Source organism: Aulostomus chinensis, chromosome 10 (genome assembly GCF_037954235.1).
Source record: "Aulostomus chinensis isolate RoL2024-O1b breed Wild chromosome 10, RoL_Achi_v1.0, whole genome shotgun sequence".
NCBI lineage: Eukaryota > Metazoa > Chordata > Actinopteri > Syngnathiformes > Aulostomidae > Aulostomus > Aulostomus chinensis.
Genome location: NC_141329.1, coordinates 15233748 through 15258826, shown reverse-complemented (window position 1 = coordinate 15258826; position 25079 = coordinate 15233748). Strand labels below are relative to the sequence as shown.

At 41.5% G+C, this 25079-nt stretch overlaps 1 protein-coding gene across 2 annotated transcripts in view; it reads right to left on the bottom strand.

Annotated features, from left to right (window-relative positions):
• Positions 1 to 8848, bottom strand: part of LOC147254506 (aldehyde dehydrogenase, dimeric NADP-preferring-like) — a 29630-nt gene extending 20782 nt beyond the window's left edge. Inside the window, exons 1-8 of one of the 2 annotated variants that reach the window (XM_086216148.1) lie at positions 8708 to 8848; positions 7424 to 7587; positions 7055 to 7286; positions 5556 to 5641; positions 4221 to 4429; positions 2907 to 3024; positions 1847 to 1988; positions 1593 to 1759 (exon numbers count right to left, since the gene is read on the bottom strand). In XM_086216148.1, coding sequence (XP_086072274.1) covers positions 1593 to 1759; positions 1847 to 1988; positions 2907 to 3024; positions 4221 to 4429; positions 5556 to 5641; positions 7055 to 7286; positions 7424 to 7579 — 1110 coding nt within the window. In that variant the 5' untranslated portion in view covers positions 7580 to 7587; positions 8708 to 8848. Of the gene's footprint in view, positions 1 to 1592; positions 1760 to 1846; positions 1989 to 2906; positions 3025 to 4220; positions 4430 to 5555; positions 5642 to 7054; positions 7287 to 7423; positions 7588 to 7902; positions 8022 to 8707 lie in introns of those variants that run through there. The other variant, XM_086216149.1, reaches the window with a different exon arrangement.
• Positions 8849 to 25079: the final 16231 nt, after the last annotated feature.

Below are 25079 nucleotides of genomic sequence, written 5' to 3'. Positions count from 1 at the left end.
GGGACAAAGAAGAAGTCCGCGGTGCATTGAGGGCCATAGGTTGCTCCGTAGGATGCACCTGAACCGACCTACAATGTGGGTGTGTTTAGACTGGAATTTTGGGATGCGAAGTAGGTCGCTACTCGCACCAGTTGTGGTTTCGGACAGCCTACAACCTACTCTGCGACCTACGATCCGACCTACTTGGCAATTCGGACGCAGCCAGGGAGATTGGAGAACACTCACACTCACATGAAGGACAATGGGAGCAAGCAGTAGTTGAGACAAGCTGCTAGAAACTGGGCTTGAGCCGAGAAGACAAAGGAGCCAGTGAGCTTTTGTTCATTCATGTATCCCCATAGGCTTCATTGGTATTGTAATGTGATTAAATTCAGGTTTAAGTGTGATGCATGGGAAAAGTAATGTGACATATTTGAAATCATTTGAGTTAAGAGTATATTTAAAAATTTTAAGAAGTGTTTAAGCTAAAATGTATTTTGATATTATGGTTCATGTACATTTAAGTGTAAAAACTGCTGAAGATTGGAAGGGTAAAAATCATGATTGAGCAGTGCTTTAAAATGTATTTGTTATTTTCGGTGCTTTAAATGTTGGTAGTTTCTACTTATTTTCTACTTTAATTTCTAATGGGTTAAAATTAAGTAATGTCTGCTTATTTCATGACTAATTTCTAGTAGTTAAAAATTATTTGAGTTTGCATTATGTAACTGTGGTACTTGGGTTACATTTTCTTAAGGTGTTTGTATTTAAAATTTTTCTTTTTACATGTATTGACTTGGACAACTTTCAAAGTAAAAGAAAGAGGGAAAACACTTGACAGCTATAAAGTAAACATGAAATGAAATCTACCATTCTAAAATGCTGAAAAACTATTTCATTACTTGGTTATAACCAATAATACTTTTGTCACTCACTACAAATAGGCAAATGATACAATTTTCTACTTTCTAGATATATTACAAATACAGTGCAACATAAATGGTTATTTAGACTTCTTTTGGGCTCCAACAAAAGTAAAACAATGCAGAAAATGACACTGGTGGAGGGCAGCACCGTGGTGCAGTGGTTAGCACTGTCGTCTCACAGCAAGAAGGTTCTGGTTACGAATCCCGGCATGGGCTCGGGCACAGGATCTTTCTGTGTGGATTTTGCATGTTCTTCCCATGCCTGCGTGGGCTTTCTCCAGGTACTCCAGCTTCCACCCACCGTCCAAAGACATGCAATTGGGGAGTAGGCTAATTGGATACTCTAAATTGACCGTAGGTATGAATGTGAGTGTGAATGGTTGTTTGTCTCTATGTGTTGGCCCTGCGATGGACTAGAGACCTGTCCAGGGTGTACCCTGCCTCTCGCACGTAGGCCGCTGGGAATAAGCGGAAGACAATTGATGGATGGATGGAACATTGGTGGAGTATGTCAACATCGTTTGGACATATACCACACTGCTGTACACAATAATTACGAGCAGCGCATGTATTACCTACACAAATGTTCATTTGGAATGAATAGGTATAATTATGATCATAGATGCCTGTCATAGCATTTCTCTAAAAATGAATACATGTTTACATATTATAATTCAGCTGTCCCACCTTTTTGTCAGAGCAGAAGATGTAGAGGGCCAGTGGTTTCTCTCTCTCGTTAATGAAGTGGATGGCATCATCCATGTCACTCACAGTCATTATGGGCAGGAGAGGACCAAAGATCTCTTCCTGCATCAGCCTGGAGTGAGGGGGCACGTCCTTCAGTACTGTTGGGGCTGTGTGTACAAAATCAACTTTTACTGAACACTTTTCTTGAGCCAGGCATACTTTTATTTTTGTATAATTTGAACAATGCTTCTTACCAATATAGCACTGCGAGGCATCACTCTGGCCTCCCACCACAGGGGCATAACCCTCCATCAAATCCATGACCCTGTTGAAGTGATGCTGGTTGATGATGCGACCGTAATCTGGTGAAGATTTGGGATCAGCCCCATAAAACTCCTACGGTAAATCAAATTATTGTCATAAAAATCAAAACTTGGCTTTGAAAGAGGCATTAGAGTAAGTTGTGAGTAAGTGTCATTGCTAGTTTCATGTAGTTTCATTTCACTGCTGTACATACTTCTTCCTCTTTAACTTTTGTGTATTATTTTTATATATTACTTATTTTTGTACATTTGCACATACCTCATATTTATCTTCACATACTATTTATGTTAAATTCTCCTTGTTCTTGCTGTTGTAACGATGTAAATTTCCCCACTGTGGGACGATTAAAGGTTGATCTTATCTTATCTTAGGCACAAATGACATTTTAACTAATGCCATTTTTTTAATCAGGGCACATTGCTTTTTGAGAACACCAAAAAACCTTTCTGACATAAACCAAGAAGGGGCTGGTCTTTGCTCAACGATGTTATGTATGAAGGGCTATGTAAAGGGTGCATCAATGAGACAAGCAAATGTGAGGCATTGCAGTCCAGTTCTATGGCCTGATTACGTCAAAACCCTGGCTGCTACCTCCTTTGGGCCTGCTTCACCTTGGATGGCTTTGGTGTATGCCTGCTGTGCCCTTCTGTAACCTAAGACCCGCACATTCGCTTTCAGCTGGTGCACGAGGACATTGTTTCTTCAGATGAGAAGCAATTGCTTCTTCCCAGTTGAAATGTGTACATCACTGAATAGCAAAACACCAAGTACTGTCACATACATCCCTGGGCTTTAAAGGAAAGGCACTCTGATTGGTTTGAGTGATTTAACGTTTGAAACACACCCATGAATAATTAGGTGTCTAATGACTCCAGCTCTTCACAAAAATGACGTTGAACACTGCACTCACATCACACCATCCACCAACTGCCTGACATCATACATCCCTTAAATAGAGCCAGATTAGTTTTAATGATGATGGTACATTACCAGTATAGTTTGTCTGATGCATTCCACCACACGACCTTGGATGCAGGGTTCACACAGAATGTAGTCTGGAGCGATGCATGTTTGACCACAGTTGACAAACTTTCCCCAAGTGACTCGACTGCACACAAACCAGGAATGGAAGCACAAATAGTCTTTCACCCTCAGCAATGTGCAGTATGAATGTTTCAGTGATTCAATTTTGACATTTAGATAAATTGACAAAATTGTAGCTTTGCATGTTACACACCCATTTTCAAAGACTTATAAAATGAAATTAATGAATCCATCCAAAACTAGAATCCTATCAGTTGTTCATGATTATTATTTTCATGCTGGAAGTGTTGTTTGGTCAATAAAGAGCCAGATACTAAAGGTTGACAACCAATTTAACTTCAACATTTGCCATTTACCAACACCTAGTCCTAGACACTGGGTAGGCTCTCCAATCATCGAGTCAATACAGTGGGAATCATCATTCTCTAACTTATTTTCAGACACATTTCCATATATTAATTGTTTGTCACTAAAGTTATTCAAATATATAATTCAGAATGGCAAAGGTGACTTTCAGGGTTAATTTGAACATTGTCAGAGGCTCTTCTCACCCTGGCAACTACCTAATTGACCCTCTGCCATCTGGCAGATGATACAGTTGAATCAAATGACAAACCCCCAGACTAATGAATAGTTCCTTTCTCAAGGCCATCCACTCACTGAAACACCATACACAATAACTGTAACCATTTCTATGATGTGCAATATTAATATTATGATGGGATTGTAACATTAAATTCACATTTTAATTTATTTTATTACTTATGACAAATGGTGGTGGGGTCCTTCAAATTCATTGAAGGAGTGTGGTACTAGACCTGCTCTACTTGTAAAGTGTCATGAGATAACTTTTGTTGTGATTTGGCCCTATATAAATAAAATTGACATGACTATATGCAGCTAGAGTCAAGTTCTGGTTGGTTCAAATACACACATACACACACACACACACACACACACACACACACACACACACATATATGTATATATATATATATATATATATATATATATATATGTATGAATGATACATTTTCATGTGGTTATTTATTAGGGCAAAATAGAAATAGAAGGATTAGTGAGGATTAGTGCTAGGAGTTTTCACTGCATCAATAGCCTAATGTTGAACTGTCAACTCATTTCTTCTTTTAGTCAAAAGAACTGTCAGTCAGACTGCATACCTGGGACCTGCAACTAAAAGATCACACAGTACAACCATTATTACTGGTGAGAGGCTGCATTTATTCAGTGGATTGTTACCGGCAGGCGACTCTGATGTCACAATTCTTGTCGATGTAGCATGGGCTCTTCCCTCCCAACTCCAAGGTCACTGGAGTGAGTTGGTGAGCTGCAGCTTCCATCACCAGTTTGCCCACTGAGCTACTCCCAGTATAGAAGATGTGATCAAATCTCTGCTTCAGCAACTCCTGGGTCTTGGACACCCCCCCCAATACGACTGGGTACAGATCCTTGAAATAAACAGCATGACAATTTCAATCATGAATATTCCTATTCATCAATGAAATACAAAGACAAAAAGGGTACATATTTTAATGTTACACAAGGCCAAAATTTGTCAGTTTGAGAGCACTGGCACATTTACAGAATGTTGATCAATGTGTCTTGTCCTGAACTAAGTGAAACTAAGTTAAATTCAACTACAGAGTATCTCCTATTTGAAAGAAGAGCAAAGAAAACCAGTGAAGACTTTTCTCTATTGAGAAGATGTCTCACACTTCTACAGACAGGTTTTGGCTTATGCTTAAGCTCATTGGCATCAGACCGTTAATCAGCAAATGATTAATTGATAGAATGCTGTCTGTTAAAATGTTTTAACAGACAAAACCTTGTATTGAAAAGCAAACTCTACAATCATGCTGTTCAAATTCTTTTAGCTGCAAAGCCACTGTTATGTTAAAATGTTCTTTAAAATTCAAACAGCTTCAGTGCTCCCATTTCATATCTGCCCATAGTGATTGCAACATAAACCAGACTTTCCTTGAGCTTCTCATCCAATCATAGCAAAAGGCTTCCAACCAATCACAGCGCAATTAATGATCTGTCATCCATTTCTATGCCTGTCTTTCTGTTCTACCATACTTTCTCACACATATTTAAATTCTTTCTCTGAGCAGACTACTACACATTAGTCATTAGTTCAATGGGAACACAGGGATAGACTTGACCAGGGAATGATTGAGTGAATGATTAAAGTAATTTGTTTACAGGGTGTGTTGTTTGCTGCATCACTTAATTGCAAGGGAGAGCATAGTTTAACTGAAAACAAAGGAATCCTTTCATGAAGTGATTCAGTTTACAAAATTCATCCAAATGGTTCATTCCTTCAATAAGCCTTTAAATCAAAAGTGTTGAGATTATGAGGCAGCTTTATTCAGGATTCAGGATCAGAATTCTGCTGCAAACGGATGTATTCATGTATTCATGAATTCATGAAACATGAAAACAAGAGTCTCCAGTCACACTTCACAAGTGATTTGAGTGACTACTTTCAGTGGGCCTCACCTCTTTTTGCAAATGTCTTCAAGGTAAAAAGTAAAAAATGATTCCAACAATTTTGGCAACTGCTGTTCCTACCTTGTCCAGATAGCGAGGCAGAAGTGCCCGGAGGAGGAGAGATGAATGCTCACTAAGCTCTGAAGGCTTTATCACAGCTCCATTGCCTGAAGGGAGACAACAAGGTCGCCTGTGAATGGGATGAGGTCAGTGCATGATGGAGCGCAAAGCAGTAGGAGTAAAAGAATGCACAGATGGGAGGGCTGTCAATGTTTACTTGCTCTCAATTTTTCTCAGTGCTCTCTGTCTTTTTGAAAACAAGTGATTAACATCAAAAACAAACAACAAACAAAAGCAGAAAAAAGTAAAAAAATAGGTCTTAAGTAGGTCGTAACTTCTGCTACACTCTAGTGTAAGATGCAAATGATTGAGTTGACGGACATGAGATTAGATTCCCCACCAAGGATAAATTATTATCAAAAAGTAGTCAATACAAGATGATAAGCGTTCTTGGCCAATTGTCAGCCGTTAGCTGCTGAAGCACCACAAAACTTATTTTTTAATGGTACCCAGTCTTTGGTTCAAAATGGGTGTTTTGTTTTGAATTATGCATTATTCAAACAAACCATGGGCCTGCTCCCCTAGCTGCATAGTAACATGCCTCCTCTCACATGTGAGGAAGTTGTCTAACCCATAACCGCCTTGTTTAAAATTTTAGCATTTTGAAAATGTTGACTTCATCGAAACAACTATGCGTCTTGTATTTATACTGAGAGCAATTCTTTCACCCTCGTTCAGCACTGAAAACAGACAAGACACTGACAGAATGTTACTTACAACCTGTGGTTCAGTGTCCTGCTCATGACCATGTTAAGACGGGAAAGCAGTTGCCTTCAGGAGCTTAGCTTTTTCACAAATCCAGTGTCAAACTGAGGTTTATTTAGGAAACTGCTGTTCGTGAAAAGCAGAGAGCACACGAGCAGCGAAGGTGAAAGAGTTACTTGCTCCCCAAAAAACAAAAAATTCTTCCCATTGCTACCTTAATTCATCTTCTTTGGGAAATCCATGCAAAGATAAGAAGTGTTTGCACCCGAAAGACACTTTCTGTTAGCCATTTTGATGACAACACTGTAGCTCTGCAGTCTGCAACATATACTTCCGTGGCAGAGCAGGGTGGCCACAAACACCACTGGGCACTGACACCTGAGCCAGGTGAGCTTCCCCTGAAGTTGTGACATCACAAAATGAGACTTTTGAAAAAACTCTCCAAATTTGAACATTTTCAGCAGTGCAGAACTGCCTGAAACTGCCCCCCGGGAATTGCTTTAATAAATGCCTACCTTATGATGATACTTCCACGTCCTCCAGAACAAGTATCTGACATTTTAATAATACCTATAAGTCTGAAAAGCTGGGAAAGCATAATAGGTCCCCTTTAAATACTGATGATAATTGGCTTCTCTTTCTCATCATCATGGATTTAGTCTTAATTAAATTAATCTAAAAATACAACAAACTAAAGTTTTATTCTTCTTGAAAACTGTTGTTTTTCAGGACAGGGGGCAGAAAAACCTTTGTACCTGCAGCAATGGCTCCCACAAGGGGTTGGAGGGTAACAGCCCACGGATAGTTCCAAGTTCCAATGATGAGCACTAGTCCCAGGGGCTGTTTCTGGATATAAACCTCATCTGACATAGTGAGGAGATTCTTCTCCACTGGCCGAGGAGCTGCCCACTCCGTCAGTTTCTCTAGAGCCAGCTTGATCTCATTCTCTATGCCAATTAACTCCAAGAGCGGTGTGTCATACTGGCTCTGTAAAACACTCAGCACATTTTAGACAGGGTAAAAGAGTACACATTAAGCTGCAAGCACATATTACCTACAATAATATAGGTATTATATGCAGACATGAAATGTGACAGGCAGGAGAATCTGGTGCATCCACTCACCCTGTTGATGTCCTGTTTGAGTGCAATACAGATATCAGTCTCCCTTTCAGTTATCATCCTCTGCAAGGCCTGAAGCTGTTGCAGTCTGAACTCCAGAGCACGAGTTCTACCACTCAGGAAGACCTCCCTGGCCTGCTGTACTGCCTGCCACTCCATATGGACACCTGGAGGACAGTTAAGATGATCTAAAACTACCAGTACATAGAATGTTGACACTGGCAGGCTGTGCTTGGCAACTTCAGTGTATGGTACAAATATATGTGCATTTTTTAGAGGTTGGTTACAAATATTAAATTAAAAGGTAAAATGTCGCACAGAATGAAAATTTAAAAAAAAATCAGAAACATATATTTGAAAATTTGGCTTTCAGATCGGGCTGCACGGTGGTGCAGTGGTTAGCACTGTTGCCTCACAGCAAGAAGGTACCGGGTTCGGGGCCCAGGTTCTTTCTGTGTGGAGTTTGCATGTTCTCCCCGTACCTGCGTGGGTTCTCTCCTGGTATCCTGGCTTCTTCCCACCATCCAAAGACTAGGCTAGTTGAATACTCTAAATTGACTGTAGGTATGAATGCGAGTGTGAATGGTAGTTTGTCTCTCTATGTTGGCCCTGCGATGGACTGGTGACCTGTCCAGGGTGTACCCGCCTCTCGCCCGTTGACGCTGGGATAGGCTCCAGCCCCCCCCACGACCCTTAATGTAGGAATAAGCGCAAGACGATGGATGGATGGCTTTCAGAATGAGTATTAGGACTATCAAAACCAAATTCAGATCGACCACAGAAATTTTATTGATTTAATTGTACAAATAAAAGCTTAACCAGAGATGTGCAGTTAAGTGTAGAAACCAGAACAAACTCAACTTCTTGGATTTCCTTTGGAAACCTTGTCTTAGTTCTTAGTGTCAGAGGGTGTGTTTTATTTTGACATACCATATAATTTAGAACTAGAACAAATTGCATGTACGACACAAGAACAAGTGGTCTTATACTTTGGTTTGATGCTATTTTATTCTTCTATTATTAATTTTAAATGGTTGTTATAAAAATATGCACGTCTGAAATAAATATGCAAGTGGCGAATTACACTTAGAAGTAATGAGAATGATACATCACTTTCACTGAGTACAATAAAAGACTGTAAATGTGTATAAACTGTATATCTTTAAATACATTGAAGTCCATTATTCATTATTACATGAAATAACGCAGGCTTACAACCCATTCCTCGCGTTATTTATCTTAACCCTCGACGTGACAATTCCAAAAACAAGTAAATAGCACGCTTACCTGGTGCTGCGGTGGACGGTAAGTGATATATCTGAAGGAAGGTCAGTCACTTATCTGATGTTAAAATGGTTCGCATGACAATGTGCGGGCTCATTAACTAGGGTTAGGCTGACTCTCATTGCTCGCTATCAGCAGCCAGACTGATCCACGATCAGTGAAGGCTTAATCTCTGAAACCAGGAGCCTCGTTCAACCCGTAGACCCCGCCCCCAGCGTTACGTTGCACAGAAAACAGTAGTTCAGCTTGAAGCTGAATGGCGCTTTTGCTCCCGATGGTGAAAGGTAACATAGTATTTTTACTCAAATATCCATGGTTTACTTCAGAACTTACCTTGTAGGGGACTTTGCACTTTTATCCCGCTACATTTAAAAGGAAATGTACCATTTACAATTAACTCATTAGTTTAGCTATTTTTTTAAAAAAAAGGATTTTCCATGTAAAATATGGCAAAACTTGATGAAGGTGGGGTACTTCCAAATATGAATTCTCTCAGTTTTAAAACAACATAACCAGAGTAGCAAAACTACAACACATATTATCCTATAGTATATTATAGAGGTTAGGGGTTTATGGATTGAATGCTCCCAAGCACAGACGTTCAAAAAAAAAAATGCTAGTGCATTATATTTGCTAGTGTTATTTTATCTAGGTAATTCTATTTTTACTGTAGTTGTGTTACTTGAATAGCCTTCTGTTAATCATTTATCAACATAGCCCATCATTAAGTCAATATAACCCTCAGCATTTCAGTTGTGTCATATCATAAATGACAATAACCTTGAGAACCTTGTTAATAATATGCCGCTGTCAGAATGTTCACAACAATTAACTAACAGTAAAAAAACAAAGGTAAAACCATTTCTCAGAATTACACTATTTAAAATAAATTTTCAATTTCAGATTGTGTGGACCATTAAGAAATTTAAATAAAATGGCACCATGAAAAGCAAACACGTCATTTTTTGAAGAGGTAGTTGAAAGTCAGCATGAATGTTTTAACAATTTTTCCACCTTTGTAACACAAATCAGTGCATCACTGTTTTAGTTTCCTTAATAGTAATGCAAGTTTTAAAAATTGTAAGTAAAATACAAGTTAGCATTTTAATATTACAGGATTTATACAAGATTGCTATCAAAACATCCATCCATCCATCCATCCATCCATTTTCTTCCACTTATTCCTGTTAAGGGTCGCGGGGGGCCTGAGGCCTATCCCAGCGGCTACGGGCGAGAGGCAGGGTACACCCTGGACAGGTCGCTAGTCTTATCGCAGGGCCAACATGTATAGACAGGCAACCATTCACACTCCCATTCATACCTACAGTCAACTTAGAGTATTCAACTAGCGTAGTCCCCAATTGCATGTCTTTGAATGGTGGGAAGAAGCCGGAGTACCAGGAGAGAACCCACGCAGGCAAACTCCACATAGAAAGATCCCGTGCCCGAGCCAGGACTCGAACCTGGAACCTTCTTGCAGTGAGGCAACAGTGATACCACTGCAGCACCATGACGCTCGCTATCAAAACATAAAAACTTTAAAAGCAGCAAAGGACTTACAGAATGGACCATATTTTTATAGGACCCAATCAATAAGTATTTTAATTAGGATTTTTATGATGCTGTGAATTACAGGAATGCTTTTTCTGATGACACAGAAGGACTGTGGATGTCCCAGGATCTGCAGCAGCATAGGTTCCACGTCTGGCCACCATTTTCTGCTCCTCAGCTTCAATGCATGAACCTCTATAAGAACACAAATGTAATGTCACAGATCCAAACTTGCATTTTCAAAAGGCCCATGTATGAAACACAGAGATAACTGTTGATGTCAACAACAGAAGTGGGAATGACCCAAACAAAAGAGGCCATTTAGTAGAGGAGAGAGAAGCATGCTGGGTAATTAAATGCAAGGGTAGATGAGGGAGCATTATGTGGATAGATTTTCAGGACAACACTGTTCATTGTCTGCCAGAAACAAAGGTATTGTTGTGTGAGGGTTCATGCATGTAGGATTGGGAGTGTCAAATACCAAAGACAATTATATAGTATATTGAGCATATGTGCTTGTTATATATTGTTGTTAACACTCGTACCACCCCACTGTTAAAACATACACTTCTCTTTTAAAGAGTTAAGAATTCTATTTTATGTGTATAGAGGATTCGATTGGAACCTCAACCGGTCACCAAGTGACAAAATGTAAGAATAGACCAGAGAAAGAGATAGAGTACAGCCGACGGGTTTTATCCTCAATAGTCTCACAAGTTCTACAACACAGAGAAACAGAAGTTGCCCATGTTGAGGAAAGCCCCCCTCTCACATCTCATCGACCCATCTTTATAGTCAAAGAGGCATGCATTCTGACACCCGGTGCATGCCTGTACTTGGGTAAGTGTGTGCATAGGTCAGTGTCTTTGAATATGCGTGTATTTTGTGAGTGTGAGTCCCAGTCACTTTGACCAGAACATTTGCAAGATTTTCTCCCAACTCTTAAGAGATGGAATGTCCAGAACTGGTATATGTGTGCGTACGTGCGTGAGTGTCTTGGCTACTAACTTTGTTTTGGTACAACGAACTTCTCTGAACATTACCCTCCTCTCTGTGATATTAACATCATCTGAAGAACACATCCAAACATGGGGGTAATTCCCGGGACATCGATATCTTTCTCAATAACAACTCCAAACAGGGAGATGATGGTGTTGTAATATTCCTTGGTGTTTGCCAAAACCTGACCTTTCCCTTGGTGCTCTTCCACCTAACACAGAGAATCACACCCTTTGGATATATAGCCATACACTGTGCTGCTACATAATCCCCCCTTTGAGGATTCTTGTCCTCACCATCCACGGGGGAAGTGAATGGTGAAGAATGTATATATGGTGTATGGTGTACCTATATGAAAATGTATCCGATCAAATGCACACATGAATCATGAGTATGTTTTAAGTCTCTGTCCATCTTTCCTGATGGAGGCGAAAAAACCTGGTGGCTGTTGAATCCAGGAAAAACTCCTCCACCGGCCCCCTCCCGCTGGGCGACCCATCACAACAGATGGATCAGACAGAATTTAATGATAAACAGGGTAATGTGACTACTTACTACAAAATTATCACAAAATCATAAAGTCAAAAATGAATGACAACCAAAAAAACAACAAACATCATTTCAGACTTTAAAGCCTCATGCTTACCCATAGCAGCGGAGAACGCTCCATCCGCTGAGGTAAAATTTGAAATCACTGTATAACACATTGTCCCGAAATTTTACATACTCCTCCTTCCTCTGCTAAAATCCAATCTAATGCTTGTCTGCTCTGCCTGGCCATGGCACTTGTCTCATGTAGCTGCTGGCCCAACTGTTTAAGGACTTCAGATGTGTAATTGACATATCTCTGCTGGTGACAATAAATATAGTTAATCCAGTTTACATTCTTGTTGATCCAGGGTAATATAGATTCCAACCTGGCTGTTAACTCATTCTGAGCCTTGAACTCTTCCGGGATTCCTGTAGGTAAACCAATACCATTAAGATAAATTTGTTCCTCTGATGTCACTTGCCTCTTCTGTTTGTGCAAACCGTTATTATCTTTAACAACCCCTAGCACCTCTTCTATCCCTTGTATACGACAACTACTTGGCACCCGCAAGCGCACCAGCGTACAGAGCCCGTTCCACCGCAGAGGCAAAGTGTCCCTCACGATGTTGTCTCCGCACATCCAGCAGCTGTCCGCAACGGCCTGTGTCTGCTCACTCAACAGGGACACATAAGGAAAGGTCATGGTTAAATCTTCACAGGCCGGGTTTAAAGGAACAGGATCCTCATACCGATCAGGCTTGCTCACAAACCACAGAGTCATTCTTGACTCCGGAAACCATGATACCACCAGGACATGCCAATTGTAATAGCCTCTATCACTTTATTAGTAATTTTAACAGTGGTTGGTGAAATTGTTATACCCACCGTAGTAACAACTTTAGCAGGAGCTGGTGTCTTAATTTGAGAATTGGGTGTTGTAGATTTTTTAGTTGGAGGCTGAGTTACACCAGGAGGTGTGGTTTGACTCAAAGGGAGCTGTGCGACTGGAACCAGTCCTCCTCTTATCCTAAATTCAAACTCACTATGACTGGCTGCCACTAAGGCTGTCCAGGGCACCTTTACATTTGTAGTTCTCCCCCCTTTGCAAGTCTTGATTACGTCTAAGACATCTCTCCCACCACTTCCACATGGGGTGTAGGTCTCTCTTGGCTCGCTGGTTAACCTGTGACTAAACAGTTCAGTGTCATGATGAATTTTCAGAAAATGCTGGTATGGGTTTCAACTCAGTGTGAATGGGCAATTTTGTCGTTGCATCATGCTTAACCCGAGCGTGGATGTGTGCTGTCTTCTGGAGTGGCTGTGACCTCAGCAGACGCCTCGGTGGCCTCGTCCCCAGAGTCAGGCTTGGAGCAGTTCGTCTCATCTCCAGACTGCCTAGAGATTGCAACACTAGGCTGCACATTACTGTCATGCACAACCACATCATTCTCTTCATGGTTTTTCAGTTTTATACTGCCCTTTTCCCTACTGGTCCTACGGTGTACGGCTCTTCTCTTCTTGGCTTGTGCCACTTTCTCCTATGGACTTCCACGTACACCTGGTCGGCTGGCACCACCTGTCTCCCGACCACCTGGTCGGCCTTTATCTCCTTTGTTTTTTTTCCTGCAAGTACATGGACTTATAGACGGCAGTTAGTTGTTTCATATAGTCAGACAATTCCATTTTCAATTGTTCAAGGTGCGGAGCAGGTGTAAGACGGCCTGTAAGCATCTGGTGTGGCGTGAGATGTGTGTTTCTGTTAGTTTGCATGCGGTAGCTCATTAGTGCTAGTAGCAAAGCATCCCCTTAGTTGAGCTTTGTGTTGTCACAGATCTTACTGATTTTTGCCTTCAGGGTTCCGTTGATTCTTTCAACAATACCCTAGCTGTCAGGAAGATACACACTTCCAAGACTACATAAGAATTACATAGGAACTCACGGTTGCAACCACACAGGAATTAACAACTCGTGTAGAGATTAATTCATAACAATGTTCTTAGTCATTAAAAAATAATAGATGGAGCGTCTGCTGTCCACCACCTGCTCCCGACCTCAGGCGGGATCCTGTCCTCCGTTTGTCAGAGCGGAACTTTGCCTGAGTCGTATAAGACTCCTGCCGGCAGTTGACCTTCAGTCAGGCGTCAGTCAGCAGAACATCCATTGCATTCTCGTTGCCAAATATGATTTCATTGATTCAGCTCTTTTCCAATCATTGCTTGCATGTACGGTGACAAGTACCCTTGCTATCCTATCTTTTTCAACACTTCCCCCCTTCGGCTTCTGGAGTCAACATGGTTTGCAGAGGCACTGGTGCAAGAATCAATCCGTCATGGGACCTCCAAAGACCGTTCTCGTCTTGTGTTGCTTCTCTCTCCAACCACAGACTCTGTTCACTCTGTCCTGCTTCCTTTTGTATCAGTATAATGTCCTCTGGTGTAACCATGGGTTCCAGTGACACCACTGGTGCCAAAATTGCTCTTTAGCATTTAGAGGCTGCTTCGGCAACCTCATCTTCGGCATTGTTGCCCTTCATCACTGCATCATTCCCTTTTGCGATGCGCTTGACACTTGATAATTGCAAGTTCTTTCGGCTGCACCATTGCTGAAATCAACTCATCTTTATGTTGCTTATGCTGTAAGGAAGCACCATCTGACCTCCCAAAACCTCTCTGCCTCCACCAGGCTCCAAACAAATGACAGACACCACGAGCATAAGCAGAATCTGTATTGACATTTGCTACCTTCCCAGCTGCCAGTTGACATGCCCCTGTTAGGGCCTTCAATTCGGCCAGTTGGGCTGAACATGGCTGACACAACTTTCTGCCTTTTCTGTCACAAAGGTATCTGCATCCTGCCTCACCACAGCATTGCCGGCAAGCTTTCCCAAGTGGTCTCTGAAACATGAACCATCTACAAATGACGTCATTTCTGCATAAGAGAACAGAGTTGACTCTAAATCTGGTCTTAATTTAGTGTAATTCATCGTTTCCGCAATGCACTCGTGTGGCTCACCTCACCTTCCAATGGGACAGTGTCTACTGGAGTGGTCGTGGCACACTTTTTTTGAATGTTACACCAGGATATGTCCGCAGTGAGGTGTACTGCAACACTTGGCTTGAGTGACCACAAATTTTCAGGATTCAGGACTTTCAGGATTAAAATTTGTATTTCTCCTCCCTCGTGACCAGGCGAACTGGAGCTGTTGTTAGAGTTAGCTGCTGTAATCCCAAAAATCCTGCTGTCTCAACAAATTTGCCTGACATGGGGAGGTGGATGGCATATTCGGTACTCACACAAGTATAAGTAGCTCCAGTATCAATTAACATTGGAGTTAGCCTGTTCTCGAATTGAACCTGCAGCATCGGTTCTTTATGAGCTGCTTGATAACAATTAGCAATTGACCCTCCCCCATAGGATTCTCTGAGCACTCTGGTGGCCATATTTTGGCCCTGCCCCAGAAGTGGCTGGACCCATTCCCCCTCCCACTCTGATACACTTTGAGGCCCCATCGTGAATTTCAGGGCGTCTAGAAACCAGGCCGGTCAGATCAAGGGTCGCCCATGGCAGGTAATGTCCCTGAGTGCCTTTCGTTAAAATTGGGGCCATATAGCACTCAAGGTTGTCCACAATGTTGGACTGCTGCATTTCACGTTGCGGGTTCAATCCACTGTGTGGCAGACTATACCAATAACTGCTTGATCTTCCTCCTGCACTCTTCCTTCCCTCATAACAGTCCAGCACGCCTGGCTTGAAAAATTTTGTTTTCTTAGTGGTACCGCAGTGTTTTGGATGCAGGTCTATTGCTCTGGGTGGTGTTTGTGTGTTGCTGTTCTGACTTGAATGTGTTCTTCTTTGTCTTTCTGCCTCGTGGTTTTCTATCGTTTCTCGCAACTCCTGTTGTAATCTGCTGTGGCGGCTTGTGGTTGCATTATTAGGGTTGTTTCTTGAGTTTTTGGAGGTGGAATTATCCCCTTTAACAGGGAAATTGTCTGGAAGGTTGTCTTCTTCTTCCACGAGGGGGGGAGAATCCACGCTTCCGTTAAACCGAAGCCAACCCTCCAAACTTGGATACAGCCCTTTGGCATCTGTTATGTTGAGTTGTTTGCTTGTCTGACCCTTCTCTCTTACTACCATATTCCTCAGTGTTATAAGACCTTGTCTCAGATTTGCTCTATACTGTTGACCTTCAATTTTGAACAGCTTCAAAATTTTTTAGTTCTAAGTCTCTCTTTGCCTGATGTTTCTTTGATTTATCTTTAGGTTTGTAGTCCTTCAATCTGGTCTCCACAGTTTCACAAACCGCCACATCGAACGTGCCTCCCTCTGGCCAAGCATATTCTAAACCCTTGGTTCGTTTCTCCCACTTTCCCGAAATTTTCTGAATGTCCTTTACCAAATCAGGGTTCTGATGGGGGGGGGTTCAACAGTGTCGAAGGCAGCACTGAGGTCTAAAAGAATGAGGATGGCATTTTCACCTGAGAAGGAGGCCTCCTCAATATGCACATTGTCCACAGAAAATCCATAGGATACAATTAAATCCAGGTTATGACCAAGTATATGAGTGGGCTGATTAATATGTTGAACCAGTCCAAAAGAGTCTATGACATGACAGAAATCCTTAACCATGAGTTTATGTGGGCAACAGACATGGATATTTAAGTCCCAAAGAACCAACAAGTGGTCATGACACATAATATAGTGAGATTAAAAGGCAAAGAACTCTTAAATGAATTCTTTGTTTGGTTTGGGGGCCTGTAAATCAAGCGCATACTAAGGGGGGTGTAATGGATTCCACTTTTACGCACTGAATTTCAAAAGTGGAATAACACCCAAGAGGTAGTGTCCGTAATTTAAGAATGTTCTTAAAAATCATATTAATACCCCTTTCACAATTCCTCAGCGTGCTAATTAATGAGCAATTCTAGTCCAAAGTTCACCAAAAATGGACAACTGACCAATTCCAGCGGCTATCCAAGTCTCAGTAAAAAAACAACAAAAACAATCTATCCAAATGTTGTTAAATGAAAAAGTCCTTAAGAATGAATGTTTTGGATCACACAGACCTCACACTGAGCAGTGCCATCTTTGCTGTGAGGTGATCTTAAACTTTTGGGCATCGAGTATATTCCAAGGGGCAGATGTTTTCCAAGATTGATTCCACCGCTCCAGACCTGCGGTCTTGGAGGACAAATCGGTGTCCAGGAGGGACAGAGATGAGGAGGTGGCAGGAGTATCTCAGGTCCCATGATCTCAGGTGGAGGTCTCTTACCCCCGAGCAGAAAGTGCCATGGTTGCGCAGCGAAAACACTGGCTTCCTGCTTAATCCTCACTTGAAATCCACTGTGTCTGCCTCTCTTCCTGCGTCACTTCTTGCAGTAAGTGCACACATTCTGCATCAGTGAGGATAAACGCCAGTCAAATTATCCAGGGCATCCACTCTTTTGGATCACCAGTGACCCTCGGATTTGCAAAAGCAGTTGGCGATCGTAAGTCTGTAATGCAGCAGTGTAGTTCCACAGAATGAGCAGGAAAAAAAGTAAACAGATAAAACAATGATCTGACAGGTAGGAGCTCAACAGGTGGGAGAACAGCAGGCCAACCAACACACTTGCGCCATCAAAGCGACTTCCATCCACTAAAACTACAATACTGTGGTTGTAACTATAATAATAGATTTTTTTTTTTTTTATAAATGGACAATATTTTAACTGGCGACCTGTCCAGGGTGTACCCCACCTCTCGCCCGTAGACGCTGGGATAGGCTCCAGCCCCCCCGCGACCCTTACGAGTAAGGAATAAGCGGAAGATGACGATGGATGGATGGACAATATTTTAATAATAGCCTAACAAGTGGAGAACTTCAGATTCAGAACAAAATTATTTATTCCTGGGGGGGGGGGGGGGGGGCAATTAAGGAAGCAGAGAGCAGTACAGTTTGTTAAATAAATCACCAATTCAATACCAATACCAATACCAATAAAGACCGCATCACCAAGCATGAGCTTTTCACTGTTTAACTAACATATATTTTTTTAAGTGAATAATTTTCTGCCTGTGCTTCTGTAAGTCTTCTGTATACTTTTCCTATTAGAGTCAAATTTTCTCCTGAGTTTAGAAATAACCCTTGTGTAACATATCCTTCCGTAAGCCAGATGTTTTATGCATGTGCTCCACATGGTTTATAGCTGTCTCTAATTCTTTAACTTTTTTGTTTAACTCTGCCTTCTTTCTAGATGAGAAGGATATAATTACCCCTCAAATGCTTTGAATACATCCCAAATAATGTGAATCGGTGGCTTTTCCTTACTTGTTGTGAAGTTTATTGTTATGAATTTATTAATATATTGTATTATGTACTTAATAAACACTTTGTCATGCAAGTATTTTCTATTCATTCTCCAGATTTTATGTAATGTTTTATTTGTTGGTGGGCACATTATGCATGTAACTGCTGCATGATCAGATATGATTATATCATGTTTTTTAGATGTGATTATATCTTCTTCTCCCTCTTTGGACACAAGATATAATCCAAGCGGCTGTAACTATTTTGGGCATATGAATAATATTTATGGTCTTCATCTTACGGATGCGTTTGTTGTCATACATCCGCAAGATCATTTTACATTTAACTTTTCATAATGTTGTGTGTTGCCTGTAAGTAGTTTTATATGTCCTGCGTTTGTTTTGCTGTTAGATCGTAAACCTACTTGTTAAATGTTATGAAGCTAGATGGCTAATTCTTTGATAAGAAGCAGTATATGTCTTCACCCTTATAATATCTCTCCATTTATGCCAGCAGCCTTTAGCTTTCAGCATTTGAAAGACATCCTTAACACTCCTGGCTCCAGCTTGACATGCTGCATTACCCTGGCTAAGTTCTCTGAAATATGAAAGAGGTGAGGCAGTCCTGAGTGAAGCGGCTGTGAGGACAAATTTATTCTTTTCTATTCGACCAGAACCCCCTCTGTGTGTTTATGGGGACATCGTAACATCATTCTACGAATGTTTTTTTTCCTGTCTGTTCGTGTTTTAGGACGATTGTATCTGCAATGAACAGGATGTGTGTGTGTGTGTGTGTGTGTGTGTGTGTGTGTGTGTGTGTATGTGCATGTGTTGCTACTTGGTGTTGGTTTATTGTTTGTGTGCATATTTCTGTTGTTTATACACACACTTTATCCACATTGCTCACTGTATACTATAATGTTTTTTTTTAAATAACTTTACATTCCTTTAACTTTGTTATCCAAACATTCATTCACATTTGTTCAACAATTTATTTTCAGATTCCTGCCAAGTACCAACAGGAACACACTGGCGTGAGTGAACTCCAACTTGTGATGGTTTTGTTTCACATACTCACATATAACACATTTTCTATAAATATGGCTGCTGCGTTCCTTCTCCTTCTTCTGGCCAGTTTTTGGCAGACTGGATGTACCAAAGCTGCATTACTGCCCCCACAGGTCACAAGTAGATGTTTTCATAGCTCAGCCTGATGCGCGTCCTCACGCGCGTGCGTGTCACCTGTGTTATCGTGTGCGTGCGTGCAGTCACGTGACTTTGTCCATGCGATGACGTCACTGTGTGCGTGTGATAACGTGACTTCGTCGCTTTTTTGCGCGTGCAATCACGTGATTTTGCGCGTGTCCCCACGTCACTGAGTTCCATATCTAATACGTGATATTTTATACAGCTATCAAAGTATGATTTTATTTAGCATAATTTGATCAATTTATGCAGAGCCTGCCGCTGCTGCATTGTCACAGAAGAACAACCCCTGGTTCCTCTTCAGTACTGCAGCCAGACTGACAGAGAGCCACAGCTCTATTGAACCAAGCATTCCTGTTTCCCTGGGCAGCAAAGATTTCATGGACTTCTTGAATGACAAAATTGTCCTTATTAGAGAGAAAATTCACCTCCTCCTGCCATCAGCTGACAACATGGCACCTATAACCTCAGAAGCCTGAGAGGCAGCTATAGAACCAGACATACACATAATTTCCTCCTCTAAACCATCAACCTGTCTTCTAGACCCCATCCCAACTAAGCTGCTTAAGGACTCTCTACCCCTCGTTAGCACCTCTCTCTTGGACATGATCAGTGTGTCACTGTTATCTGGTTACGTCCCACAGTGGCAGTCATTAGACCCCTTCTCATAAAAGCAACCCTGGATCCAGAAGTTTTGGCCAACTACAGACCAATATCAAATCTTCTGTTTCTCTCCAAAATTCTGGAGAAAGCAGTTGCTAAATAGCTCCGTAACTTTCTCCACAGCAACAGCTTATTAGAGGATTTCCAGTCAGGTTTCAGGGTTTATCATAGCACAGAAACAGCACTAGTCAAAGTTACCAATGACCTTGTACTAGTATCAGATGAGGGACTGGTCTCTGTGCTGGTTCTATTAGATCTTCATGCAGCTTTTGATACCATTGACCACCATATCCTTCGAAAGAGACTGGAACATGTTATTGGCAGGAAAGGAACTGCACTAAACTGGTTCAGGTCATATTTACTAGGTTGATCTCAGTTTGTACTAACTAATGATAAACCCTCTGAAACCACTGTAGTCACTTATGGTGTTCCACAAGGCTCTGTGCTTGGACCTATCCCCTTCACCCTTCATCTGCTTCCTCTTGGTCACATTATTAGGACACACTTAATTTTCACTGCTATGCAGACGACACACAGCTGTACTTCTCAATGCATCCACATGAAATAAATCAGCTGACTTAACTGGAGGCCTGTCTAAAGGAGATAAAAACTTGGATGACCCATAATTTCCTTATATTAAACTCTGATAAAACTGAAGTCATTGTCCTGGGCCCAAAACATCTTAGAAACACCCTATCTAATGAGATACGTACCCTGGAAGGTATTACCTTGGCCCCCAGCACGACTGGAAGAACCTAGGAGTTCTTTTCGATCAGGATCTGTCCTTTAATGCCCACATTAAGCACATTTCTAGGACTGCTTTCTTTCATTTACGAAACATTGCTAAGATCAGACACATCCTGTCTCAAAAAGATGCAGTCCATGCCTTTGTCACTTCCAGGCTGGATTACTGCAATTCCCTCCTATCAGGCAGGACCAGTAGGTCCCTAAAGACTCTCCAGCTGGTCCAAAATGCTGCTGCCTGCGTGTTGACTAGAACTAGCAGAAGAGACCATGTCTCTCCTGTACTGGCTTCTCTGCATTGGCGCCCTGTCAAATTTAGGATAGAATTCAAAATTCTCCTTCTAACATACAAAGTCCTACACAGTCAGGCTCCTTCATACCTGACAGAGCTCATAGTCCCCTATTATCCAGCTAGAATCCTTCGCTCCCAGGATTCAGCGTTACTGGTGGTTCCTAGAGTTTCTAAAAGTAGAATAAGAGCCAGAGTCTTCAGCTGTCAGGCTCCCCTCCTGTGGAACCGTCTCCCAGTTTCGGTCCAGGATGCAGGCACCATCTCAACGTTTAAGAGCAGACTAAAGACCTTCCTTTTTGATCACTCTTATAGTTAGGGCTGTTTAGGCTAGCCCTTAGATATACTGCTATCGGCTTAGGCTGCTGGGGGATCTCCCATGGTGCACTGGGCTTCTCTCTCCTCCTCTCTTTCCTCTCTGTCCTCCTGTATGTGTCGTACATAAATCATACTCATACGTATTACGAACTCATATTCTTCTCCGGAGCCTTCGGTCTCCCCTCATCCCAGATCCCAGGTGCTGCTGGAGGAGGCTGCAGACCTGAAGAGGTCATCAGTCCCTTCCTTTTCTCTATCTCTGTCCCACTCTTTCCTTCTATATATCTGTCTTCCTCCATTATCTGTCTTTGTCGCTGCCCCGCTCTCCTGCTCTCTTTCCCCCCATCCGGTCAAAGCAGAAGGCCGTCCCCATTGAGCCTGGGTCTGCTCGACATTCCTGCCTGTTAAAAGGGAGGTTTTCGTCGCCGCTGTTGCAGGATGTGCTTGCTCATGAAGAATTGTTGGGTGTAAATTCATTGAAGGAGTGTGGTACTAGACCTGCTCTACTTGTAAAGTGTCATGAAATAACTTTTGTTGTGATTTGGCGCAATATAAATAAAATTGACTTGACTATTCGTCGTCGGATCATAACACAGCTTGCGCGTCGCGAGCCAGGGACGATAGCCCTCTCAACATTTAAAACACTGCCATGTTGTGATAATAATGCCTGGCCAATCACCCCGGATAGTTTATCTCTAACAATGGATGGCACATGATCGGGGCCATCGACAACCACATTCCTGAAATCAACTTTTTGACGCAGTTCAACAGCATTAAAAGGCCTGATTTCCCTCACATCTGCTTGACCATAGCTACTTTGTCTGGCAATACTTGTATAAGGGATGTTTGATGTGTTAATACCGCTACTAGCAATGAGTTCAGACCCCTGTGTTATGACAGCCTGCTCAGTATGTTGTGGTTGTTGTGATGGTATGGTGTGATGCCTACCATTTAAATGTTCTTGATATCTCGTGGCTTGTGATGGTTCAAAATCCTGGGTGAAAATCTCTTCAAGATTTTTCAAATCTTCGTCTGTGGGCCTTGGTTGAAGTGCAGTCTTCAGCGCCATCAAACCCAGGAGCGTCGCAGTAGATTCTGTCATCCTTTGCCCTCTGTCCACATCTGATGTCAGAGATGGCAATTTGATGTTGGATGTGGGAGCAATGTGTCTTTCAATCATCTCACTGCACCTCCCACTGCAGATGAGGCGGTCCTGGTGTTTGATCTAAGAAGAGAAAATACTGTTTCGTTAAGGAAGCATGCACCATATTGGCTGAATATAAAATAATTTTAAAGGAACACACACACACACACACACACGTTACCTACCAGCCTTCGCCCAGGGTGTTTCTCGTAGTCGTGCAATTCTTCTATTCCATGGGTCTGTATTTTTAAAATTAAATGTGTTGCAAAGCAGACTGAATTTTCCAGGTGAATTTTTATACATGATAGGTGGTTTCGGTCGGATACTCACCCCTGTGCTCAGGGTGTTCATTTTCTCTTTAAACTGAGCCTGTTTTTGGGCCGTGCTGCTTCTACAGTGTCTGTTAGCAATTACTTATTAATTAATTAATATAAGTCTAAAAAACCATATGGGAATGTTGGTTAACTTGTTTCACATGCCTTGCTCGAGAAGGGGTTGTGGTTTGGGAGGTATGATTTCAACATCCGCAACTACAGTCATGACTTTTCCTCAACAAAAAATGTTTAAAGTGTACTAGTAATTTATCATTGTATCAGTTAAAGACAACAATACAATCAATCAAAGAAACTGCTTACTGTTGCAATCAGCCATTTTCCCCAAAAAATGAAGATTTTTCTCCTGGTGAAAAGAAATAAAGAGTCGTACGGTCCTCTGAGGTCTTGTTGTGTCTTTCGGTCAGACAGAAACAAAGAAAGTGTGTGCCAAGTCTGCTGTGATATATCTACATGTAAATAAAGGGGTTGGTTTCCCCACACCTTTCTCCCCTAAAACAAAAGGCCAGACGTGTGATTTGTAACACCAGAGGACATATCTGAGCATTTTTCTGCAGGTCATGGGCTCAAAGTTTTACGAAAACAGATGTTTATTTGTTTAATGACATGGTCACCACATAAAGTAAAGAATAAAAGCATCGTAGTAACTCCCATTTTGTAACAGCAAGGTCAATTAAAACCATCTGTTTGAAACATTGGAGGATCATATTATTGAAGAATTTAGTTGTCTAAATCGGTGCTTTCACTCAGTACATAAGTTTTTCTGTCAGGATGAGTCGCTCAAATTACGACACCCTGAATGAGAAAGTGTCTGAAGGCAGGGAAGCCATGCTTCAGAGACCGTCGGCATTTTAAATTGATTTTATCATAGCACTCTGTTCGCGGCAGCCAGTCCGCAAACAGAGTGCTAGGAGTCAAACAGCGCAGCCGCACTCACACTCACACACACACTCACACACACACACACACACGCGTGCGCATGCGCTCACTACCGCAACAGTAACAACGAACGAAAAAGTTACGCTCAAACACTGGCGAACTTTTCCACTCCTAATCCTTTGACAACGCCGTAGCGACCATTGAGCAAGTTAAGTGATTGCATGCACAAAAGACGGAAAAAGTCATGTGATCACACGCACAAAGTGATGCCATCACGCCCCAGGTCACATGACCACACGCGCATGGTGACGCCGTATCACGTGACAGTACACAAGCGCACGAGGACGCATGCGCATGCGCTTCACATGCATGCGCAAATGTGCTAAATAACACTTTGTACAGAATTCCTGTATTTTGAGGAAAACTGACTGAAATCCTTCTTTATCTTCAAGTTTATGCATCTTTCTGTGTTTTTAGGTTGAAATTTCATTGGAAAATCATTTGGAACAAAATTATGGCTTTTTGATGACAGGTCACAAATAGCGTTTTCTCAGCGAGAGAAGGCCAAAATGTTCACTTCGTGCAGAACTTCTGTATTTTGAGGAAAACTGACTGAAATCCACATGTAACTTCAAGTTTATGCATCTTTTTGTGGTTTTAGGTTGAAATTTCACTGGAAAGTTGTTTGGAACAAAAATTATGGTGTTTTTTTTTTATCACAGGTCACAAATAGCGTGTTCTCAGCAAGAGAAGGCCAAAATGAACACTTCATTGAAATTTCACTGGAAAGTCATTTGGAACAAAAGTGATTGCTTTGATGATCACACTTTACAAACAGTGTTTTCAAAGCAAAAGAAGGAATTTATAAACGTTACATGCAGAACTCCTTTCTTTTGAGGAAAACTGACTTACATCCACCTGTAACTTCAAGTTTATGCATATTTCTGTGTGTTTAGGTTGAAATTTCACTGGAAAGTCATTAAGAACAAAAGTTATTGCTTTTTTTTTTCACCGTTTACAAACTGTTTTCAAAGCAAAAGAAGGCATTCATAAACAGTACATGGATAACTGCGTTATTAGGAGGAAAATGAACTTAAATCCACCTGTAACTTCAAGTTTATGCATCTTTCTATGTTTTCAGTTTGAAATTTCATTGGAATGTCTTTTGGAACAAAAGTTATGGCTTTTTTGATCACAGCTCACAAATAGCGTTTTCTCAGTGAAAGAAGGCCTAAATGAACGCTTCATGCAGAACTCCTTTATTTGGAGGAAAAGTGACTGAAATCCACCTGTAACCCCGTCTTGTCTGATCACTCCTTAATTTATTCAAATGTAAATATGAATTTACTTTAACAAATTATATCCCACCTGGGAAAAAATCCCGCTTCAGTAGATGTTTATCTGACACTGCTTTTTCTAAATTTAAGGAGCTCA